The sequence below is a fragment of the Sturnus vulgaris genome, chromosome Z (assembly GCF_052056855.1).
Source record: "Sturnus vulgaris isolate bStuVul1 chromosome Z, bStuVul1.hap1, whole genome shotgun sequence".
Classification (NCBI taxonomy): domain Eukaryota; kingdom Metazoa; phylum Chordata; class Aves; order Passeriformes; family Sturnidae; genus Sturnus; species Sturnus vulgaris.
Window position 1 is genome coordinate 73,016,897 of NC_142283.1, and position 22,488 is coordinate 73,039,384.

General features: G+C 42.7%; 1 protein-coding gene across 2 annotated transcripts in view; it reads right to left on the minus strand.

The window, feature by feature from the left end:
* UNC13B (unc-13 homolog B) overlaps positions 1–22,488 on the minus strand; it is a 205,786-nt gene that overhangs the window by 169,620 nt on the left and 13,678 nt on the right. For both annotated transcript variants that reach the window (XM_014886034.2, XM_088157158.1), the window contains exons 2-5: positions 9,988–10,017; positions 7,064–7,163; positions 3,136–3,253; positions 2,074–2,197 (exon numbers count right to left, since the gene is read on the minus strand). In XM_014886034.2, coding sequence (XP_014741520.2) covers positions 2,074–2,197; positions 3,136–3,253; positions 7,064–7,163; positions 9,988–10,017 — 372 coding nt within the window. The remainder of the gene's footprint in view (positions 1–2,073; positions 2,198–3,135; positions 3,254–7,063; positions 7,164–9,987; positions 10,018–22,488) is intronic.

Sequence of the window (22,488 nt, forward strand, 5' to 3'; positions counted from 1 at the left end):
CTTAGTGCCTCCTGCTTTTCAACCTGCTTCTGACCTTGCCATGGCACCTCAGACTGAATGGAGATCAAAGCAAAAACTGCAGCACTCTTCTAGGGAAGAGAAGCCTTTGAAGAGGTAACTCATGCACCCATTTTTTCCTGGACATTATGAAACCATGGACAGGCAGCCAACTTTTCACATCCTAGAAGAAAAACTGTTCAATACAACGGTGCAGAATCCCTGATATTTCAGGATTTGCCATGGTAAGCAAAGAAATAAGTAATAGGTGCGCTTTAAATGATTAGTTGTGTCAAAAACAGAAGAATCACAAAAATATTTTAACTTACTTACTGCTCTGCATGAAATTCTACTTCTCCAAATGTAAAAATTTAAAATACTACAAATCACCCCAAAAGAAACAAAGAAAAACTTCTCTGACTATAGTACTAGGGAGAAAACTCATTATTACCTGAAATACTTAGATTGTTAAAATCCAGATGTTTCAACACATCTACATGGAGTCTGTTTTCTTATACTTGAAAAAGATAGCTCAAAATGCAATGCAGTCCATAACATGAATGGCAGAAGAAAGCAAAATCTCTTTTGGACATACTCAATACAAAGGGAGACATCTGAACTTCATTTTCTTTTAAAGCAGTGACAGTTTACTAGCAAGTGTATCAGAATGACTTCAGATGAGAAGGTAGTGGCTACAAGCCTTGCCTTCAGCTCTGTGTGCTTGTTCTGTCCCTCCCAGAAGCCTCCACACTTGTACCAAAGAACCAAGATTTTTTGTGACGTGAAACAGGCTTGTTCCTCCTCTTGCATAAAAAGTAACTTCAGTAATGAACTTCCCACAGACAGCAGCTGTGGAACACCAGGTTATTTCCATGGGGAAGAGGCATGGCTCCTGACCAACATCAGACAGCTGAGGTGTCAGGTACCTCTTCCCCTTGCACACTGGACTGTAGCTAAAGAGCAGTGCCATCTACAGAACACTGTGCTCTCCCAGAAGTACAACCATCCAGGGGACTGTGCACTCACAACAGTGCACTCACAGCACAAAACACAATTTGTATTGACTGTCCAGCTGCAGGGCCAAGGCCTACATCCTCCAGCAGAGTATGAGACCCACAGATGTCCTAACTTCTTCCCACAACAGATGGACAATCCTGACAGGTGTTGACCAAATGCCAGTGCCCGCACAAATGCTCTGCCCCTGCTTAGAGCACAATGCAAATTGCTCACGCTGACAAGGGCTTTGCAGCTAAAAAGGATGCAACAGGCAGAGGGGGAGGGATGAGCCTTGCAATGACAGAACACTTTGAAACACTTCAGTGCTCAGTGCATGGAAAAAAAATAGCACAAACCCCAAAAACATAATCTCTGTTCTTGATCTTAAGCATCAGCTAAGAGCTGGAAAGGGAAATTATGTAAGCCTAGAATGCGTTCTGGCTAAGGTCTTACTTTTGGGGTTTATTTGGTTTTGGGTTTGTTTTTGTTTGCTGAAGTAAAATAAAATTTTAAAATTACATACAACTTTACTTGAGATACGTTTGCTCCAATTAGCTGCTTTTCCATATTCTGTATTTTTCAACCATAAGTAATTGCCAGAAAGGCAGTTCTTACAACATTAAGTTATTTATATACTATGCTAATAATAATGTTCAGGAGCACTAAGCATTAATGTTTCACTAACTGAACTGCACACATCTAAGAAGGCTACATGCATTCACCACAGACCTGCTCAAACAACACACTTGACTTCTTCTAGAGCCAAATTTGTCTAGATTCAAAGAAGCAAATGCTCCCTGCCCAGGAAGAAAGTGTGTGACTACACAGTCCTGAAATACTATTAGAAGAAAAAAACTGCTGCTAGTCTAAACATTCCAGCATGCAGGGAATTTCAAATATTTCATACTTACTCAGATCTTCTTAAAAAGAAGGCAAACAAAAAATGAATACCAGCCACACGACGTCCACTGAACTACAGTGATTGAACTGAGAATGAACACAACTTGATTATAAAACTTAAGTTGTTCCCACTTTCTCTACACTGTCAGCACCCTGACTAAGTTATGGAAATGCACTCACCAAAAGGTAATTCAAATCTTGTGTCCAGCAAAATTTTATGAGGAGTTGGGTTTTTGGTTCCACAGATTTCATCATGTTTCATTACAACTTCTGCCTCCAGCGTAGACCACTCCCCAGGACCTTCCTGTGAATCAAAGGCCACAAGTTAACGAACATTCAAGTCTGAAAAACTTTATGCACCAACTCTCACACTTTTGCTAAAACAGTCCAAAAAAGAGATTTACAACATCATTAACCCTATTTTAACATCAAATTACATCCATTCAGCATGCACTGGCTTTTTCTTCCAAACTGGATTTCTTCCAAATCTCAGAAGCATCTACCAGAGCAAGCAGCAAAAAGAAGTGCTGCCTTCTCAGTGGAACTGCAAAGGTGGACCCTCAGAGGCAGGACTGAGGAGTGTCTGGACAGCGAGAGGAACTGAGCACCAGCCAGACCTCACAGCCACACTGCAGGCCATCCCCACTCTTCCTTTTATGGAAATTATAATCTATTTCTCCCTGCTCAAATGCAATAATCTTCTAAGTAAATATCCTAGACTTTGAGTTGAAAATGCCTAGCTGCAACAACAGACTAACTCAGTAGTTAGGGCAGTTACAGACACCAGCCATCCCACTTACTACTTTTGCTCATATATATTAGCACGAAGTACACCTAACTCTACAACCAGAAGCCCTAGAAGATAGTGCAGATGTGCTCTGGGCCTACCGTGTCAGCTGCACAAGACAGAGGTCTTTAGCAGTAAGTCATAGGAATTTGACCATCACACTAAGCAGTCAGTCCTTAAACTTCAGACACTTCTGTGTGTTCCTTAACAGATTAGTCCCTAATTCTTGAGTCTACACGAGTGAAATGACACCAAAGAGCCCTATGTAAGCTCAGTTGTGCTCTTACTACAAAATCAAAACCAATGTGATGAGACAGCCCTCTCTGCTCACTCAGCCCTCCTGACTTTGCAAGTGGAAGTTTTGCTGAGGAGCTCAATTTGGCCTCCACCAGGCCAGATCTGTAAAGCATTAATTATCAACACTGGAACAAATAAAGGTTCTCTGTCAGTTTAACCTCATCAGATTGGTGAATGGCCTTCAGAGCAATCCACACGGTCCCAACCAGGGTGTCCCATATCAGTCCTTTGTTCCATACTTCCACAATTAGGCCCAGGTCCAGCCGACTGATCTCACTGCAAGAAAAGTAAAGGCAGCACCGATGAGAAAAAAAGCAGAATACAATCTAATTTTGTTTCATGTTCTGCGTTACCACCATGATTATACCAGTGAACTATTTCCACAGAGCTGTGTCAAGCTACAGAGAGCTCCTCGAATGCGTGGCTGAGGCAGCTCATAATCACAGGATTTCTAGTTTCTAGTAACCACAGTTCTAGTTTCTTGTAACTCAGTTTAATTACACAAAGAGTGCAAACTAAAACCTTGAACTATGTGATGTATGAATTGCCAGTAGGGAACTCATCTCTGCAGCTATTTACACAGGAGGAGGAAGTGTACCTTGGACCAAAACCTAGAGGTGAGCTGCTCTTTGTCATCAGGCATCCCATTTCTAACAAAGTGAGTATCTCCCTTGGCAGCACAGCAACACAAATGTACTCTGGCAGGTGCAAACATGCCAATACTTGCCTGTGAGTGAAGGTACTCCTAGCCAAAAGTTACAATCCCAGATCCAGCATAGCTGCATCAGCAGCACTATCTATTGCTAAGGACTGTGTGGCATCACTTCCCCTCCAGTACCAGCTACTTCCACATGGCCACTGAATGACAGGTTCTCAGAAATACTGATCTGAAGGCTTTCGCAAACATCTTTTCTCTCATTAACAGAAGAACGCATGTTAAATTTACTTCTTCTGAATGTTTTATAGTATTTATGCCTCGCTTCTGCATGCTGGTTTATAACATGCCTACCTCAGAACAGCCTAACACATACACAGCAGACACTGGTAAAAACAACAGAGAAGAATCCTGAGCTGTCTGTTGATATTACAGCTGTCTCACACTTATCATGAAGAAAGGCTATAACCCATCATTTTTCAAGCTTAGGGTTTCCCTTTATTGCAGCTGTTAATCCTCAAAAGTAGGCATCTCGGACAGTCAGTGCTGCTGCCCTCTGCCCAAATATATCAATGCTACAGCTATCAAGGAAATTTAAAAGCATTTTACTGTCTTATTTCTACAGACTGCCATCATGGCCAAAATAAGAAAAAACTGCTGCAAATCCAAGCATCCACTTGAACTTTGCCTCCTTCTTGCAACTAAAAGAGAACATCAAATCTACAAGGTTCAAGACAAGCCCTACAGTCACAGTAAAGCATATAAATGTATATTTTAAATCCAAGTGCTTCTGTTCTTGTTTGAGACACAGGAATTGATATTAGGAGCATCCAGACTTGAGTGGCTCAGTCTGGAACAGCTCAAAATCAAGCTACTACACAGCCTTCCATGAGTTTATTGCTAGCATCTCATAATCGAGTCTTCAGTATCCTCTGCTCTGATAGGGTTACTCAGTATGGCCAACAGCTGTACCAGCACTGCTCTGCCCTCACCCTGCTTGATATTCATCTGATTGCAGGCTAATGATGACTGACTGGCTGCTGGCTGGAGCAGTGTGATGGCAGAAGGGGAAGGGAAGGAAGATATGCTCTATTTTCAGTCACAGGGTAAAACCACATAATTTGCTTCAAAATACACTGTCAGAGAAGGACACTGGTCATGATACACCCAATGGGCTCCTATACACATCTCCAAAGGACAGGTAACCAGGTAAGAATAATAAATAAAAAGAATTTCTGTATAGTGGCTTTGATTGCCTTTGTGTCTCCCTTTCTCCACCTTCTGGTTAGATGCAGAACAGCTTCTAAGAACAAAAGAGCTGAGACTGAAATTTGGTGTCCCTCCTTTTCCACACACACTCAGGATTTAAATAAAGGCATTTCTCACAACTTCAACAGCAATTTAATTGCTGTGTTCTAAACATCAGTGAGCACTTTCACTCGAGGTGCTTCCTGCAAATATGCAGCAAATATGCAGCTCTTTCAAAGCTCCTTCAAAATCGGAAGGTGCCCCCAAGGAATACATCGAAGAGCTTCACAGGTCTGGTAAATAGCCAAATCTCAAACCAGAGCCCCAAATTCTGCAGTGCTTTGTCTCACAAGGAGTTTGGCAGCAAAACCAACAAATACAGACAGGAAGCATTTTTTTGCTTGTGGTGTGCTCTACTATGCCTCATGAAAAAGGTAAACACAGCACAGACAGTAAAAGCAGCCTTCCCTTGGGGAAAACCTGCTGTGCTCAAAATTCTTTTCCAACTCCAGAAAAAAAAGAGCAAACTAGAGAACAGCAGTATTGGAATACCAGAACTATTTCCCCTAGGACAACTTAATGTACACAGGATCATGCAAAACATATTCGCTCCCACATTTAATATTTCTGTTATGAGGAGACACCAGAACTACTGTAGAGTTGCCTGGCTAAAGCAGAGACAATAATGGCGAGGTAGTTCAGCTAATATTCTGCTTCCATATTCCCTAGCAACTAATTACGGAGCGTCTCAGTGACCTTACAGCATGCTAGCTAAGCTCCCAGCTGATACCAGAGTGCAGCTCCAGGAGCTGCTTGAGGGGAGGGAGGAGGAGCAACCACGAAAGCCTTCATCCAACACATTCAAGTGCATTCTTAAATCACCACTGAGAAGCCTCCTTTGTAGCTGCCTGTGTTTAAGGCTAGCTCCTGCCCACAGGATGAGCACAAATTACAGGCAGAAAGAGTTAGTAGTTTGAGTATGGGCATGTGACTTGGAGGATAGGTTCAATTCCTTGTCCTAGCCTTACCCAGTCCTGAATGTTTGACATCAGTAACAGCCATGGCCTCTGTCTGACCAGGAGCTGCAGAGCTGAGCAGATGCTGATGCTCAGGAGTGTGTGTGTTTCATCAGATTCCAAAGGACAGGCTCCTAACTCTCCGTGCAGGAGCACACACCTCTTGCTCTGCTCCAAAAGCAGAGTACCACCAAACAAAGGAGGTGAGAGCACAGCTATGATAAAAATTCTGTGTTTACTCAGGTGACCTCCTTAACAAGAGGCAACAGCCTCCCACTTTCAGCTGAGGAGAAACAAACTGCTGCTGGATAAGGAAACATATTCACAAAATTCCACGGGGGTCTCTTACTAGAGATACTATGTAAACACCTCAAACGCACTCAGAAACAGGAGAACTGGCTTTGACTCCACAAGATGAATACAACATCACTGCCCCCCATTTAGTAAATTCAGTTTAATTTGCCTTACAAAGCTACAGAAACAGAAGCAGATGCAGTATACTCAATAAATCATTCATCCACCAGAAAAAAAAAAACCACCATTGTAAAAGATACTGGGAAATCCTTGGCTGTATGTCACATCTCTGAGAACCAAAGCAAATCAGAACTGGTTCTGCAGCTCATGAAGCAGCTCCCAACTGAGGTAACCAGGACCATCTTGTAGACGCCCTGAGTGCACTAACACCACCTCTTAATTGCTCTGACCAGCCTCTCCAGCCACGGACACCCATACCCTCTTCCCACGCCCAGGAGCTCCATTTAAGCTCAGCTATGGGCCTTTAGTCCTTGGCTAAGCCATGTTGTAGGTGTTTGCGGGAGTCTCGAGCTTACAGGCACAGCTGTGCACATACTGGCCAAGGACAACATCAATCCCAGACACAACCCACACAGTAACTTCACAGTTCAACCTCAGACCTGGCCTCTCACTACAGACTTGACTGGCAATTGCCAGTCCATGGCACCAGCAGACACAATCTCCCAACACACATCCTCCACCACAGGGCAATGCGTAGGACAGGAAAGACAATTATTTAGGTTGTCACCAGGCTTGTGCATTTTACCTACCCAAACATTCTGATTCCTACACACACTAGCAGCTCTGTATGAACACCAGGGCTGCAGAAGGACTCAACCACGAGCACCTCATGCTATGCACCATCATACTTACAACATAAAATCCTGTTCCCAGCAGGGCTGGTCCCCTCGCACAGCCACTGTCGTGCTCTTCACATTTTGCACTTTCAAGGTCACATACGTATTGAATTTATCTGGGGAATGAGACACAAAATGTTATCTCCATTATCTTACCCTTTCATCACATGACCTGCAACACTAGAATGTTTTCAGTTCATATAGTGCACCCAAAGAGACCTCAGATGAAAAGCCCATATGGGAAGATATCACTGGGCTTAGGAAGCCAAATGTTCAAGCTGTTTTCCACCTGCATCAAATTTTCAATCACAGCTTTTTCAGAAATCCAAGCACAAATGAATAAAAACATGTAACTGTTCACTTGCAGTAAGACAGGGAGAAGAAGCGTAAAACCCTACAGAACACAGACACTTAGTGATGCTGCTCCTGAAATGTAGACAAGAGAAGAAGAGACTGTGAAGGCACAGGACTCATTATAAATACCAAGCAGTGTGAAAAACAAATTTGCAAAACATGCAAGCAAGAGGTTGGGCTGATCATATCTGTATCATCTCTTCCCTTCTGACCCAACTCTCTCCTAGTCCCAACTCAGTTTTCCACCCATGAGTCCACAAAGAACTTTACAGGCCAGTCAGGGAAAGAAGAAAAATACAGATTTATTGATAAGAGTGCTGAAACTGACCTGACCTACGAAAACCACATCACACTCACATCTAGACAAGACAGACTCCAAGTGTTTTACATTTTATTCTGAGGAAAAGTCCTGGAAGAACTTTTTTCCTAATTTCTGCTATCCCTTTGCTAATAAAACCAAAAGCAGCAAAGCACAGACTCACTCAAAGTTTGAATATCAGCATCCAAGAATGAACAAACTCCCTTTTAAGGGGAGTTATCACCTCAGGCCTATCTGTCAGTTTCAAACAACCTCGAACAAGACATGCTAAGTATCAAGAAAGCAGTGTACATATTTTAATACTTTGATGTTCTTCTGCATCTACTCTGTCAAAATTTCACATGGAAAACGAAGATGTAACAGCCAATATGGCTTTACAAAGGGGAAATCATGGCTGACAAATCTGATGACCTTCTAAGGCTACAGCACTGGTGGACGGGGCATTGGTAACTGACTGTCTGCCTGGACTTGTGCAAAGAATTTGACACTGTCCTGCATAACATCCTTGTCTTTAAATCAGAGATCCATGGATTGGATGGATGGAGCACTCTGTGGATAAAGAACTGGCTGGCTGGCCACACCCTAAGACTTGTGGTCAGCAATTCATTGTCCACCTCGTGACCAGTGACAATTGGTGTCCCTTAGGGGTCAGAACTGGGGCTGATACTGTTCATTATCTTTGTCAGTGACAGGACAGTGGGAATTGAGGGCACCCTCGGGAAACTCACTGATGACACCTAGCTGTGTGGAGCAGTCATGCTCTGGAGGGAAGGGATGCCATCCAGAGGGACCTGGACCGGCCGGACAGGTGGGACTGTGCAAATCTCATGAAGTTGGTTGATGAGTAAGTCAACATAAGCCAGCAGTGTGTGCTTGCAGCCCAGAAAGCTGAATGTATCCCAGGATGCAACCAAAGGAGCATGAGCAGCAGGTCGAGGAAGACAATTCATCCCCTCTGCTCTTGTGACATCCCACCTGGATTACTGCATACAGTTCTGGCATCTTCAACATAAGAAGGACATGCAAGTGCTGGAGCAAGTGCAGAGGAGGAAACAAAGTTGGTAAGAAGATTAAGAGGGAGCACTTCCCTTATGAAGACGGGCTGAGACAGTTGGGGCTGTTCAGCCTGGAGAAGAGAAGGTTGTGTGGAGATCCCACAGCAATCTTCCAGTATCTGAAGGAGCCTACAGGGAATCCAGAAAGGGACTCTTCATCAGGGACCATAATAATAGGATAGAGAATAATAGGTACAAATTGAAAGGGGAGAAATTTAGTTAGATCTTAGGAAGAAATTCTTTACTGTGAAGGTGTTGAGACACAGGCATAGGTTGCCCAAGAAGTTGTGGATGCCCAACCCTAGTAGTGCTTGAGACCAGGCTGGATAAGGCATTGGGAAACCTGGTCTAGTGGGAGGTGTCCCTGCTCATGGCATGGAACTAAATGATTCTTTAGGTCCCTTTCAAATCCTTAACAAAGTTTTCTGACATAATCTGAGGATAGCTGTATCCAAAGAATTAATCTGAACAAGTAAATTATGAATACAACTGCGCAACTGTTTCAGATCTAAACACCTGAATACGTGTTATTTCAGAAATTTTTATTTATAAGCACGTTATATACATGCTTATTCTCCTGTAAACTGTACAACAAATTTCAACTGATAAATCTATTTGCTTGCTAAGGGATTCCTTGCTAGCTTCTGAACCACAGTGAAAAGAAGTTGCCCAGACTGTAAATTCTGGGTGTCACCAGCTGTTTGTTTTTTATTATGCAGACACAAAGCCTAGAGGATGGGATTTTAATTCCAAGCACAGCCATTACAGACTGCCACATAAGAGAATGATTCACTTCTGCAGTTCCATCCAGCAACCCCAGTCAGGACTGAGAGGGTACTAAATACACAGATGCACACACCAGTTCTGCTTAGTGGACCCTGTTTTCAGACCCTGTTTTGAACAGGACAGAGGCAGGATGAGATGAAAGGGCTGGATGGGTGGGAAAGGGTGACAGTAAAGGAACACACTTCGTCATTCATCACCTGGTCAGGTCAGGTTGAGCAGAGGGTTCTTACCACTGTGACACCAGGTCACAGCCTCAAGTTTTCTAGCAATTCAAACTGCCTGGATTCTCAAGGTAGATTAGGTCACTCCTAAGGAGAACATGAAGGAGCTGAGATGAGGTGGAGGAAAACTGGAGGGAGCAGCACGAACAGCAGTGAGAGAGCAGGGGTCCCCATTGCTGCAAACAAGCAGTAGAGCATGACTTACCCGGTGGTCCATGGAGTTTAGCTTTTTTTACTGTAAAGAGAAAAAAAGAAAAGAAGAAAATAAGAAACTGTCAATGATTTTGTCCTTCTACAGTTTCCTTTGAGTTAAAGCATCACAGTGCATCATATTAACTGGACAACATCCCCTGCACAGTCCTGGTAGCTGGAAATTCACACTCAGTTAAGCAGATCTGGAGACAAAAACTCCTTTGTACTCCATGGCACCTCTCTAAAGTGATGCATTTAAGAAAACAATCACAGGTTTAATGTTTGGAAAGCATTGTGATACGTCTAAGGCAAAGCAATCTCAACATCAGTCCTTCGCAACCAGAAGGTACTGCTGCTTAGCAAGATACAAAGTTACTTACAAACACTCTAAAAGAAACAAACATTTCTTTATAAACAAATAAGTTCTAACACTGTATAGCAGACTACAAATTGAAAATAATCAAGCCTGAACAGCAGCTCTGTAAGTAGCTCTATACTATGACATTGTCAATTAAATCAAATAAGCCAAACAAACAGCAGTGTAAACTCAAATGTCATTTTACAAGCTCTACTCTGTTAATTTAATTCCAGGATAGTATTTATACATAAAAATAGAATTGTTAAAACATAAAACAGTATTGGCTCTTATCTCACCAGATGGAGAAGGTCCATGTCTACCTAGGGGAAATTTTGTTTACATTTCCCTTTTGCAAGCTCATATCCTCACTAGAATCGCTAAGTGTAAGCACTAAGAGAAGACATCTCTAGGCTCCAGCTAGTTTTCCCAGTGGAAAACTAACACTAAGAAGAAAACATATTTAATAAGCTAGGAACCAAGATATATCAGGGAGTAAAAATATTCAAAAGCTGGTGCAGTGAAATTTTCTCCAGAAAACAGAGCTGCCAATACCTATTAGAGGCTCACAGTGTCCACCTTTCAAGACAAAAGTTCCAGAAAGAAACATTAAAAAATTAATACAAATTTTTTTAAAGGCTCTGACACCCTTACACTCAGAACTGCAACAGAGTGTGATGACAGCCTTGATATTAGAGAAATTCTCCTTTGTGAGCACTTACAGTCCAGGTAGATGCTCCGCATGAAGAAACATGCTGCACCACGTACATTATGAACTGCTACTGTTAAAAGGGCTGCAGCTTTCACCTAGACTGACAAGGCCCACAGCCTTTAGGTCCAAAATAAATTGGTTCATTTTCTCCCAGATTTAGGGCCTGAAGCATTCCTGATGCTGAACCTAATAGTGCAAGCAACACACAATAGTGGGCCAGTGTTCTCGACTGAACGTACAGATTCCTTTAAATCTCAAAATCAGACTGTTTAACCACTGAAAAATATGCGGGACAATCTACTCACTTTCTAGATTCCTTTGCATAACGCACAGAAGCAGGTATTTCATGAAATACTGCCCTGGAGTGGGCAGGCACCAGCTTATCTCTGAACTTCCCTGCTCCCCTCCTTTGCAAGAGGCAGGAGACAAGGAAACAAGTGCATGTGCTTGGGGAAAAAAGCCAAAGACAGGCAGGGGTCACACAAGAAGCTTCAGCTGGCCTCTCCCTGTTTGTAACAAGTTCCACTACTAGGGAAGCAGTAGCAGGGAAGCAGAGACAACCCCTCCGTGTAGGAATTTGGTATTATCTGCTAAAAAAGCAGCTGGAGTGAGCCAGTGGCTCCTGAACACAGAGAAGAGACACAGTCTCTGCAGCGGAATATGCAAACTAAGAGAGATGCCGTTTGTACAATGTGGTCACAGCCTCTAAATATTCAGAGGTTCGTTTGATGAAAGGCAGCAAACCCGGCAACTGAGAGGGGTACCTGTGTAGGGCTTCAGCAAGAGCTGTCATAGGGATATCCCGGGGAAGCAGCCAGACTAAACAAAGATCACAAGCCTGCTACAGACCCGCATGGAAAAAACTGAATCCTTAGCAACTCCCAGGAATGAGCACCATGCCTCTAGACAAAGTGCATGCAATAAATGACACCTTTAGCTGCAGAAATATAACTAAGAGCTGAATCACAAACCTGGGAGTCTCATCTCACCAGTGATTCATTTGCTCTATCTGCAAGCCTGCACAGCATGTCCAAAAAGTTTCCATGAAAAGTGACTTGGACGTGTTTTTTGTTTTGTTAGCCCCACGGGAAAGCACTTCCTAGGGGTGTGCAGAAAGCATTGCAAAGGTGCAGCTCCCATAATATCTCCCACCACTGTCTGGGAGAGTGCAGGATTCCCCATATAAGAACTTGAATTTCTGGGAGTTCTGAGCTGGAATGGGCTGCTAAGCACTGCTAAGGCCCAGCCTGTTTGTCAGCCCAAGGAATTTGCATCGCAATGAACACCATACACCATGCCACAAAGGACCACAGCTTTCCAAAGGAACACTACTAAGGAAACTTTTGCACCCACACCCGCTCCTTCTCTCTGGTTAGACCTCCTCTACGCCAAGCTCTCAAGGAAGGACTCAAAAGCTGAGTTCTGAAGCTCTATGGAAACCTGATACATTAATTACTCAGCACTACAGCGAAGGCTGAAAAGTCATTGCTACATGATATAGCATGAAAGTACTTTGAAATCAAGCCATGTGTAGCAGTACATTTTTCTAATCTAAAATCTCATATTTCTAATATAAAATCTCATTTTTATAATACAAAATCTGTATCACAAACCGAAACTATTCTCTAGAGCATCCAACAACACCAGGTTCTACAGGTACAGCTGCTCCTGCATTGCCACAAAGAAAAATCCTAAACATAAGTTAATGGTCTAGATCAGGTATTTCCTGGCTCACTCCCAGTAATCCCACAGTACTCCTGGTCTCTGGAGAAGGAGCATTTTTAAACCAGCTGAAGATGTCAAATTCTGTTCAGTTTCAAATGGCTTCTGTCAGCAAACTGGGCAGCACGAAGTCCATTCATTCAGACGGAAACATGAAACTATGCTGATCCTATGCCACTGCAGAGGACGAGCAGGACATCAGGGAGGGACATGAAAATGATAGAAAACTTGAAAGGAAGGCAAGACCTAGTGTTTTGCACTGCCATGTGCAAGCACTTCATGAAAGAGATACAGAGAGATGCACCTACTCTCCCTGCACATAAAAATTAATTTAATCTCCAAGAAAGACTCGAGCATTTCAAAGACACAGCTGCTCCACGGAGTTATTAGAAAGCAGACAAAACTTGATGTAAACATTAAATTCATCCAGAGATTTTTTTTCAAGATTCCAGATGCTCTACAGCCATCACTTTCAAAGGACTGGAGGGTCAGACAAACCCCTAAAGACTAGGAAAGGAAAACACAAGCCAGAAATTGCAAAAAAAATGTCCAGAATCATTGTGGGAGGATGAAAAAACAACAGCAGAGCATATACCAGAGTATTCTTAAACTCAGTTCTGAGGAGAAAGCATTGTTATCCACATATTTTTCAAACAGCGTGAATGATATTTTTTTTTTCCTTAGCAGGTGCTACATACACCAGTGAGATAATTAAAATTAAGTATGCCAAATCAGTGCAAGGCTCAGGAAACACTCTGCTCAAACCTCCTAAGCAGGCACATGGTCATATTCAGTTAAAGGGAACCTGAGTGCTCTGAACACCTGCACATCCCAGATCACCTTTAACACTTGCTTCCAAACGAGAGGAATGCAACACAGGGAGTGCCTGAGCAGATGGCCAAAAGATTACAGTCTAAACTAAATCCAGCACATGACTTACCACCCGGCCACTCCCCACACCAGAAGAAAACACATCCCTTCGCAGGGGACAACAAAGTGCCATGGAGGGACTGTGGGAGAAATTAGAAGAATGGAAGGGTGCAGTTTTAATTACCACTTTTAAAAAGAAATGCAAAGCTGAAAGCAGAGCATTCAAAATGCATTTTCCTGATCAGCTACTTGATAAACAGCTTCCTCCTCCCTGTGAAACACAAATATAACATTAATGTGTTTTCAAGAGCACTCTAACTTTTACCATAACTTTCTCTAGCTGAACAGCAGAATCAATACATATTTCCATTTCACTCTGCTTTTCTCACCTTTTCCAGGTGCTCAGACCTCAGTGTACAGTGACATATAGCACTAGGTGCAAAGGTTGCTTAAACAACAGAAATAAGAGACCACAGCAAGCTGCTGATACTACCCAAGACTAAGTCAACACACCAAATTCACACCCATTCGCCCTCCAGCAAGCATGCAGAAGGGATGAGAAACCTCCTGTGAGGGACGCAATGGTTATGCAGTGCTCCAGCCCCTCACTTTCTATAACTCAGCCTTTGGAAACAATTTTGCTGCCTGAACCCAGCACCAACAGCTATAGCGCACGTACCACATCACAGAGCCAGAAAATCAACACCTCCTACTCACTCCTTGGAAGTTATTGATAAAATCCACGACAGGCTGGCAAGTGGCTTAAGACTGGCACTTTTAACAAGGACTGCTGTGTCCCTGGAGATTCCACCCTGACACACAAGGACTTCTCACAGAATCACAGAGTGGGTCAGGTTGGAAGGGAACACAGAGGGTCATCTGGTCCAACCACCCTGCTCAAGAAGAGTCATCCCAGAGCACACAGCCCAGGATTGTGTCCAGAGGGTTTCTGTATATCTCAAGGAGGGAGACTCCATCACCTCTTTCCCTCCCCCCCTGGAGATCAAAAGATGCACAGCTTCTGCATACTCTCATATTCCACCTGAAGGTGAGGAACCCTTTTCTTTCCCACTACTCGAACCCAAAAGATGCTCCAGCCTGGAGGAAGCAGAGGCCATGAAGTGACCTCACCTGTGATTTTAACTTGGTCACTGCTTTTTTTCACACGATCCCTATTAAAACCCAGCAGCATCAGTTATGCCATTAACTGCAATTGCAAGTGCCATAGCAGAACAGCAGTACTGACTGTGCCATGAAACTATTCTCCTCCCTTCATAATTCCTAAGAAATGAAAAGCTGGATAAAACAGCAGTTCAGTGGTTTTCCACGTCTGCTACAAAGATTAAGTGTGACACAGCCACCTTGATATTCCCAGCCTGAGATAGGTGTAAGAAGAAAGGCTCCACTGCATTCTCATACATTTAGAGTTAAATTCAGAAAGAAGAGATTTCCCTGAACTAGCTCAGAGGAATAATTGCACAGGAGGCCTCAGGGACCCAGAACTCAGCAGCACCTCAACAGCTTCTGCTGTAACTGCAGAGCCCAGAGCAGGGTCTCCAACTTCTCCCAGCAGAGCCCTGCAGACCTGGGGTGGTTACTGCAACCAGGCCTCCTGCAGCCTCAGGGGCCACTGAGACACACTGGGAGAATGTGACCTAAGTCACACTCATTACTTTATACTTTGTTTTTCTACCAGGCAAAACAAACCACTGATTTACATATAAACATTGTTCCACCCAAGCAGGGAAGAGAGTACTTTACGCCCCAGTATTCTCTTTGAGAATGATGTGATGGCAGCACAGTGGGTACCTTCATGGACCAACAATCCTAAAAGCTGAGACTGAACTCACAGTACACGGGGGATAACATTCTGTTATTGCTTAATGTGAAAGGAGGGCTGGGCTGATCAGAGAACTGCTCTGCTGCCAGAAGGAAGAGCCACTGCGAAATGCCACTCTGCTCAGTAACTGGCAGAGAGCAGGAAAATAGTGTAGATTTTCCACAGTGCCCAAAGAACTAAGGTTGCTTCTAAGTCAGAATTTTTCTGACTTAGTACTTGAAACAGTCCTTCAAAAATCCATTACCTCTTTGATTGAGACAACTGTAGGGGAACCTAGACAGCCAAGTTTACCTCAACTGAACCGAGGGATCGATCTGCTTTAATAAGTAGTCCGGAATAAATGGAATAGACGTGATACAGGTCCATTAATTTTTCATAGTTTGTAGAAATGAAAAAAGAAAAAAAAAAGCCCAACATACCACAAAGCACTTACATATTGCATTTTCCAATCATACAGCAAAGAGCTTTCTTCAATTTGACCACTCTGAATGCCCACAGGACAGATTGACTTGCCCTTCCCAAGCCCTTGGGAACCACATCAAACAAAGCAAAGATATATTCCCTTCAGCAACCAGCCATTACTCACATTACTCAAGGATTCTTCTCAGGAAGGGGGTGGGCAAAAGAGAGTTTTTAATCTGTAGTCTGTGATAGCAAATTGATCTACCCAAGAGATTTCTGTATTGCCAGATGTCTTGAAAATGAATTAGAATCCTTCCTAATTCACATGAATTAGCATCTTCCTGCTCAGATGATCTGCAAATTCATTACCCTGTCCAGAGGCACACAAATCTAGTAAGTTTATTTGATTTACAATACAATTTCCAACAAACAGCTTTCTACCAGCCACTCCACCCTTCCTGCCCACTGGACAGTGACTGATGGCAGCTGGGACACGTGACAGTTTGCAGGGTTTTCCAAACCTCTGTGCTAAGGAGACACATACTCAGAATTCCCATTCAAGGTTCAGCATCATTTCACAGAGGATTTCCAGGCACTATATAATGTGCACATCCCAGTGACTCCCACACAGTGCCAAAGCTCACTAGATGCTCCCCTGTTCCTCTATAAATTCTCTCGTCAGTTAAGATCCAGGCCTTGCATGCAAACAAGAGTCACAATCTGCAGGAAGACAGAAGCCCACTTGCTCCCCTCTGTAGTCCAGACACTCCACAACTTGGGGCTCACAGCTAAATCCCAAGGGATATTGCTGCCTGTTTCTGGTTACTAAACCTGGCACCAACATTTGTTTCATGACAGAATTCTCACTTTTATGGGATGAACTTTGGTGAGCAAAGTATTGAAACCTAGGAAGAAAATGCCTAGCTTTTATATGTAAAAGCTACATATTACAGTCTTGTCTAAATCTCTATTTCTGCCATAGTCCATGAACATCAGAGCAACACAGTACAGCGACTGGGTATCTGGACTATTCCCCAATATTTCATGCACATAAACTTGGGAGAGCTTGAAGGACAATAGGATGGCAAATCAACACAAACCTGACCAAACCCATAGTTAATACACCGTGCTGATCCAGATATAAAATGAAAGATATATATATACAACTATTTTACTCAACCATCCAGTCTGACCCCCTCAGTGAAGCAGGTCATCTCATACCTCTAAATACTGTCACTTTTCAGGTCAGCTTTTGCAAAAAACTGTGTAAATGTGTACAGCACAGCTCAGCTTGCCTCATAACTTCATTGCATTCCACTTCATCCATACCAAAGTTATTAGATCATGTAAACAGAACACATTAGGAAACTGTATAGGAAACCCTTTCTGCCATTTGCACATACTCCCCACATTCTCACAGTATACCTGAAGGAGCAGATAAACTTCACAAATCCTTTGGCAACAGCTGTTTAGCTGTGGGGGTTATTTTATAAGAAAAGTCAGTCCTCACCAGCAAAAGAAGCCTTCTTTTAAAAGTTTCTACTTCTCTAAAAGGTATTCCATGTGATAGAAGGGGGGACCATTTACTTTCTATTCTGGTTTCATGTACTAGGCAGTTAATGCAAGTAGACTTCTAAACACTTTCAATGACAAAATAGATTTAGACAGTTAAGAGACACATCTGGGTCTTGTTTACAGGTTAATCTGTTACCAGATCTGATTTGACACACTGACTAAACATCACACAGGTTTTCAACTTCCTGAACTGAAGGGTTTTGTATGTATTCTTGTTTGTTGCATAGCTCAAGAACTCACCTGCCTGAAATACTCCTTGAACTATTTTACCAAGACAAATTCACAGGTGAGGAAAATAGTACTGAAATTAAAAAATAATTTAAAAAATAGTGCTACAGAAGATATAGGGATTGCAGTTGTGAACAGTTTTGGACAGAAAAATGAAACCTATCTCAAATACAAACTGAATTTTGCTAGGGAACTACATAGCAGGAAAAATTGAATTTAAACTATGTATGCAACTTGTAGAAGGAAACTGTGACAGGGGACTAAAAGCAAAAGGAAAATTAAACAGGTTTGCAACTGATTCCTTCCTTTATGTAGACATCAGATTGCTCTTCCAAATTCTTACACTAGCATTTCTCAGGAAAGTAGTATCAGGATGCAAGGTCAGGCTGTTGTTTGAAAACAATATTTGAAGCAGAGCAACTAGGACAGGGTTCACAGAGAGGAAGGGAGGGAGGAGATTCACAAAACAACAGGCCGCAAAACCCAGAAGTACCCTCATCTCTGAACTTTTGAGTAAATACATTGATTTTACTAAAAAGCCAGTACAGACCAGGATCTACCCTGCCAAAATATATACAGCACACCATGACCATTCAGCACTGCAGAAGAAATCCAGCATTTTAAAACATGCAGATCATTTTATCCAAAAAAGCCTCAGGAGATCATAACAATAAAATGCTTAAAACATTGACAAGCCATTTGGTAAACCACAGCTCAAATCTTTATTACATTAAACATTAGCACTTAGTGGAACTTCTGCTTTGCAATAGAAGCTACAAGAAGTTTACTTACAGCTGATCCCAGGAAAAGCTTCCTGAAAGGCAGTAGGAAGCATTCAATTGATTTCAGATAAAGAGCAGCTGAAATAAGCTTGACATTATTGTTTTTTCTGTCCAGGAAAGGGGGAAAAAAAGTGTATTCATGAACCATACAGCCAAGAAAGCTACAATCAGATGCTGGAAGCAGTAAAGAAACTAGGAACACGCAGATCTTGAACTTTACAACCTCCTGAAACAGGTCTCCACTGCCACTGAATCCAGGGCATCAACGGCCCATTAAATATTTTCCAGTTTTTATATGAAATATACTTGGAACCAGAAAAAGTGTGGAAGCTTCTACATCCAGCAGCTAGTGTAGTGAAAATGCTGAGCAGGAGAGAGAAGGAGGACGTGGCAGTTGAGGAGTGGAATTCCTAGCACCAGAACACTCTTCCAGAAATTCCCATCACTGCAGATGCCCTTCCAGGCTCTGAGTGTATCTAACCCCCTTTCTCCTGCTTGCATGGTCCCTCAGTTCAGCTGGCTGGCAGGTAGTCTCAGGACACTTCTCCAGCCAGCACAAAGCAGACTAACCTCCTGAGTTCAAGTCATCTTTCAGGTAAGTCATCTTTTTGTGTGACTGCGTGTGTAATTGTAACAATAATCAAGAATTATAAGCCATCTTCTGTCTGCTTTGAGACTTGCTGAAATAGCAGCCTCCCAGGGTCCAGACAAAAATCTTTCCTCTACACAACGCATCTCATTATCGTCCTTAAAGGCAGTGCAGAAAGGTCCAGCTCCAGCTCTTAAGAGCCCCACAGCCAGTGCTGGAGCACAAGGTGCCTCCAAGCCTGCACACTGCTCTCCAGAGAGCCCTTTACCTCATTACTCATCTTTTCAACTTATCTGGCAACAATCACGATCTCAGTGCAAACTAACAAGTTAATTCTAGCAAGGCAAGAATCAGCATCCTCAGATGCTTATTCAGAATTGTGCTTTGCTCCTTCATAACCTTCCCACAGACACATTAATATCTACCTGAAATTTTGCTTTGCTCCTAGCTGTCACCTCAACAGCCATTTGCCTGAGCCAAAGGCCTGAGCTCTGAGATAGTTTGAATGCTCCACTCTCTTCAGATGGTTTTCCTCAGCAAGAAAAGGTTCTGAAGTGCCATTTCTCCACAAAGAACCACAACCAAGTAACACAAGAATATTCACAAGCAAAGTGCCACAGAGACCCTTTTTGCTGTCTCATGGATGTTTGCCTTCTGGTTACTGCCTCTCCCCCTACCAGCACCAGGACAATGCCAGTCAGATTTCTAATTCTTTGCTCCCAAAACATCAGTTGCTTCAGTAAGTCTGACAGTCTCACTGCTCAAATTAGATGCCAAAGTTCCCAAAAAACACTTTGACATCAATGACATCTTGTACTTGGGTCCCAAACCAGATGTCTTCTGCCCTGCAGACCAAGAGGCTCTTTCCACACCTTCAGCAGGAGTTTATACTAAGAGAAACCATATCCTGAGAGTGAGGGCTGCAAAACAAGCCTATTAGCCTGTCTTATCCATACAAACATCTAGACAAGTCCCAGAAAAGAGCATGACATGATGATACAGCAGTACCTACTCTACAAATTAATATTCCCCCAGGCTTCGGATCCAGAGGTGACATTATTGAAAGTCGTTTCATACAGTGTGTTCTACCACCAAACCTCCTCCACCACCAACGTAATCAATGCTTAAGGGTGCAAGCAATTTCATGCTAATTCCACTTTTTTATTTCTTCAAAAGCAAGGGGGAATACATGCTTCAGACACCTTATTTCATAGATTAGCGTTTTTGCTACACATATTTGCTGTCACTTGACAGCAGTATCAGATGTTTTAAAGTACACAACACAAAGCAAACCCATATCACTCTGCACCAAGAAGAAAGGGACTATCAAAGCGAGGCAAGACACTCTTCTATCTGTTTGACACAACAGAGTCTGGCCTTTTTAAAACTGAAGAGCCTCCCCCACAACGATAATACACAAAATAAAACCCTTCAAATTTTGTGGGGCTCTAAGCAGAGAGCTAAGTACCTTATTACTACCACCACCAGTCCTCAAGGGCAAACACACACACACCTTAGCTGACTGAGTAATCCCTCCTAGCTTTGGCCTGACTTAGCACAGGCAGGTGAGCATCACCTCTAACTGATTGGTCTGGATCAGTTATACTTTTCCTGAGAAGTGGGAAAACAAACACGGACTGAAGCTTTCTTATGATGTGCTTACAATACTGCTTTTGTCCAAAGTTTGCTCTCCAAGGGGCTGGGGAAGCAGAGCGTGGTGATGGAGAAATGGATTTAATACTATTTGTGTAACAGAACACCTTGCAAGCAAAAAGGAAATTGAGGACTTAGCCAACTTCCCTGATTCCAGAGAACAGCTAAATCCACCTGTATACATTTACCCTAGAAACACTTAAATCAGTTGCTAAAAAGCACAGCTAGGAGAAATCCTTGCAACATCGATTTCTTCCTTGTTTGGCTGACCAACACGGACACATTTCTGAAGATCCACCGAAGTTTCTGCTCAGCAGCTGCTTTGAACTGAGCAGTGAGGACAGGAACAAAATCTCTTATTCAAATCACAGAGATTATGAGAGGTTAATCCTCCTGACGCTGGCAACACAGACAGCTCTGTCAGGCGACCTGGTTCCCCAACCAAGAGGTGAACTGAACAGTAATCCAAGCTGCCACGCCTCTCCAATTCTCCTGCAGCCTTAATATTATTAGTCAAAAAGCAGCTTGGGTGCAGTGCACTAGAGCGAGTCACTGTGTGTCTGACTCTCAGAAGATGCATTCTGTTAGACTGTGCTTCGGTCACTCCGCCTTACGGGGTTCCCTATAGGTTACAGATTTCTGCTGAACTTTTAACTGTTTTATGATTGGAAAAGACAGCATCCTATTCCTGAATCTGTGCTTCATCACGGAAAAAAAAATAAACATCCAACAAATCTTACAGACTTTTTAAATTTGTAAGATATGTACTAATGAAGAGAGCAGTAAAGGAGGCTTCCAATTTTCAATGGTGCAATATGCCCTTCTTTCAAATTCTGCAAGGTTCAGAAATACATTATTTTAAACTAGTGGCAGAAGTATATTATTTTAAGTTACTGAAAATGCCTTAATTGATCAAGGGAACAAAACCCACACTACTTAATTTTACACAAAACAGACTGCAATTCACATATGCCTCCAGCTGCCAAAGACTAAGGAAACATGCATAATGAAAGCCATATCCTTGCACCAGAAGGCAGGAAAAGAGACAGACTGATAATGTATCAAGTCTGCTAGGAGCCAGCCTGAGCTGGTAAACTGACTTTGATGACAAAGCAACAGCTCAACTAGTTTATAATAAAAGCATCAGTGGGGAAAAAAAAAACAAAGAGCAAATATAAAAATTATTTTAAAACTCCACATATAACAAAAAACCCTTAATAGTAATTCACAAACCAGATGAATGGAGAAATTGGTTTCTTCAGATTTGAGGGAGTGGGTAGGTGTATTTATTTTGAAAAAAGATACACCTCTCTGCAGAATCATTTCTTCCAAGACATAGAACACATGCAGCTTCTGCTCAGAGGTTGTACACAGAGGTAAAGCCCACTTAAATGACTAGAATCTTGCCAGAGTTATTAGATCAAATCACACAGCCTGGTCACAGCCAAGGTAACAGCAGCTAGAAGACCCAAGTACTGTGATACCAAAGAGGAAAGAGCAGAAATGACAGAACAAAACCACTTGTGTGCTTGTCCTATGGCGTGTGCTTTTCTCGTGTCAACAAAGTCACCTGAACAGTCTCCCCAGTGACTCAGGTTTCTACACTCCCTGTTCAGATTTAGTGTAAACAAGATGCACCCTGGAAAAAGAGCTGCTGACTAACCACACCAGTAGTGACTGCCACCTAATCACAGCCTTGGTCTATTTTCTGTAGTTTCGATTTAAGTTACAGGATTGCAAGCACCCAGCCAACTGGAACACGTCTACTTGTCAAGCAGGACTGAGC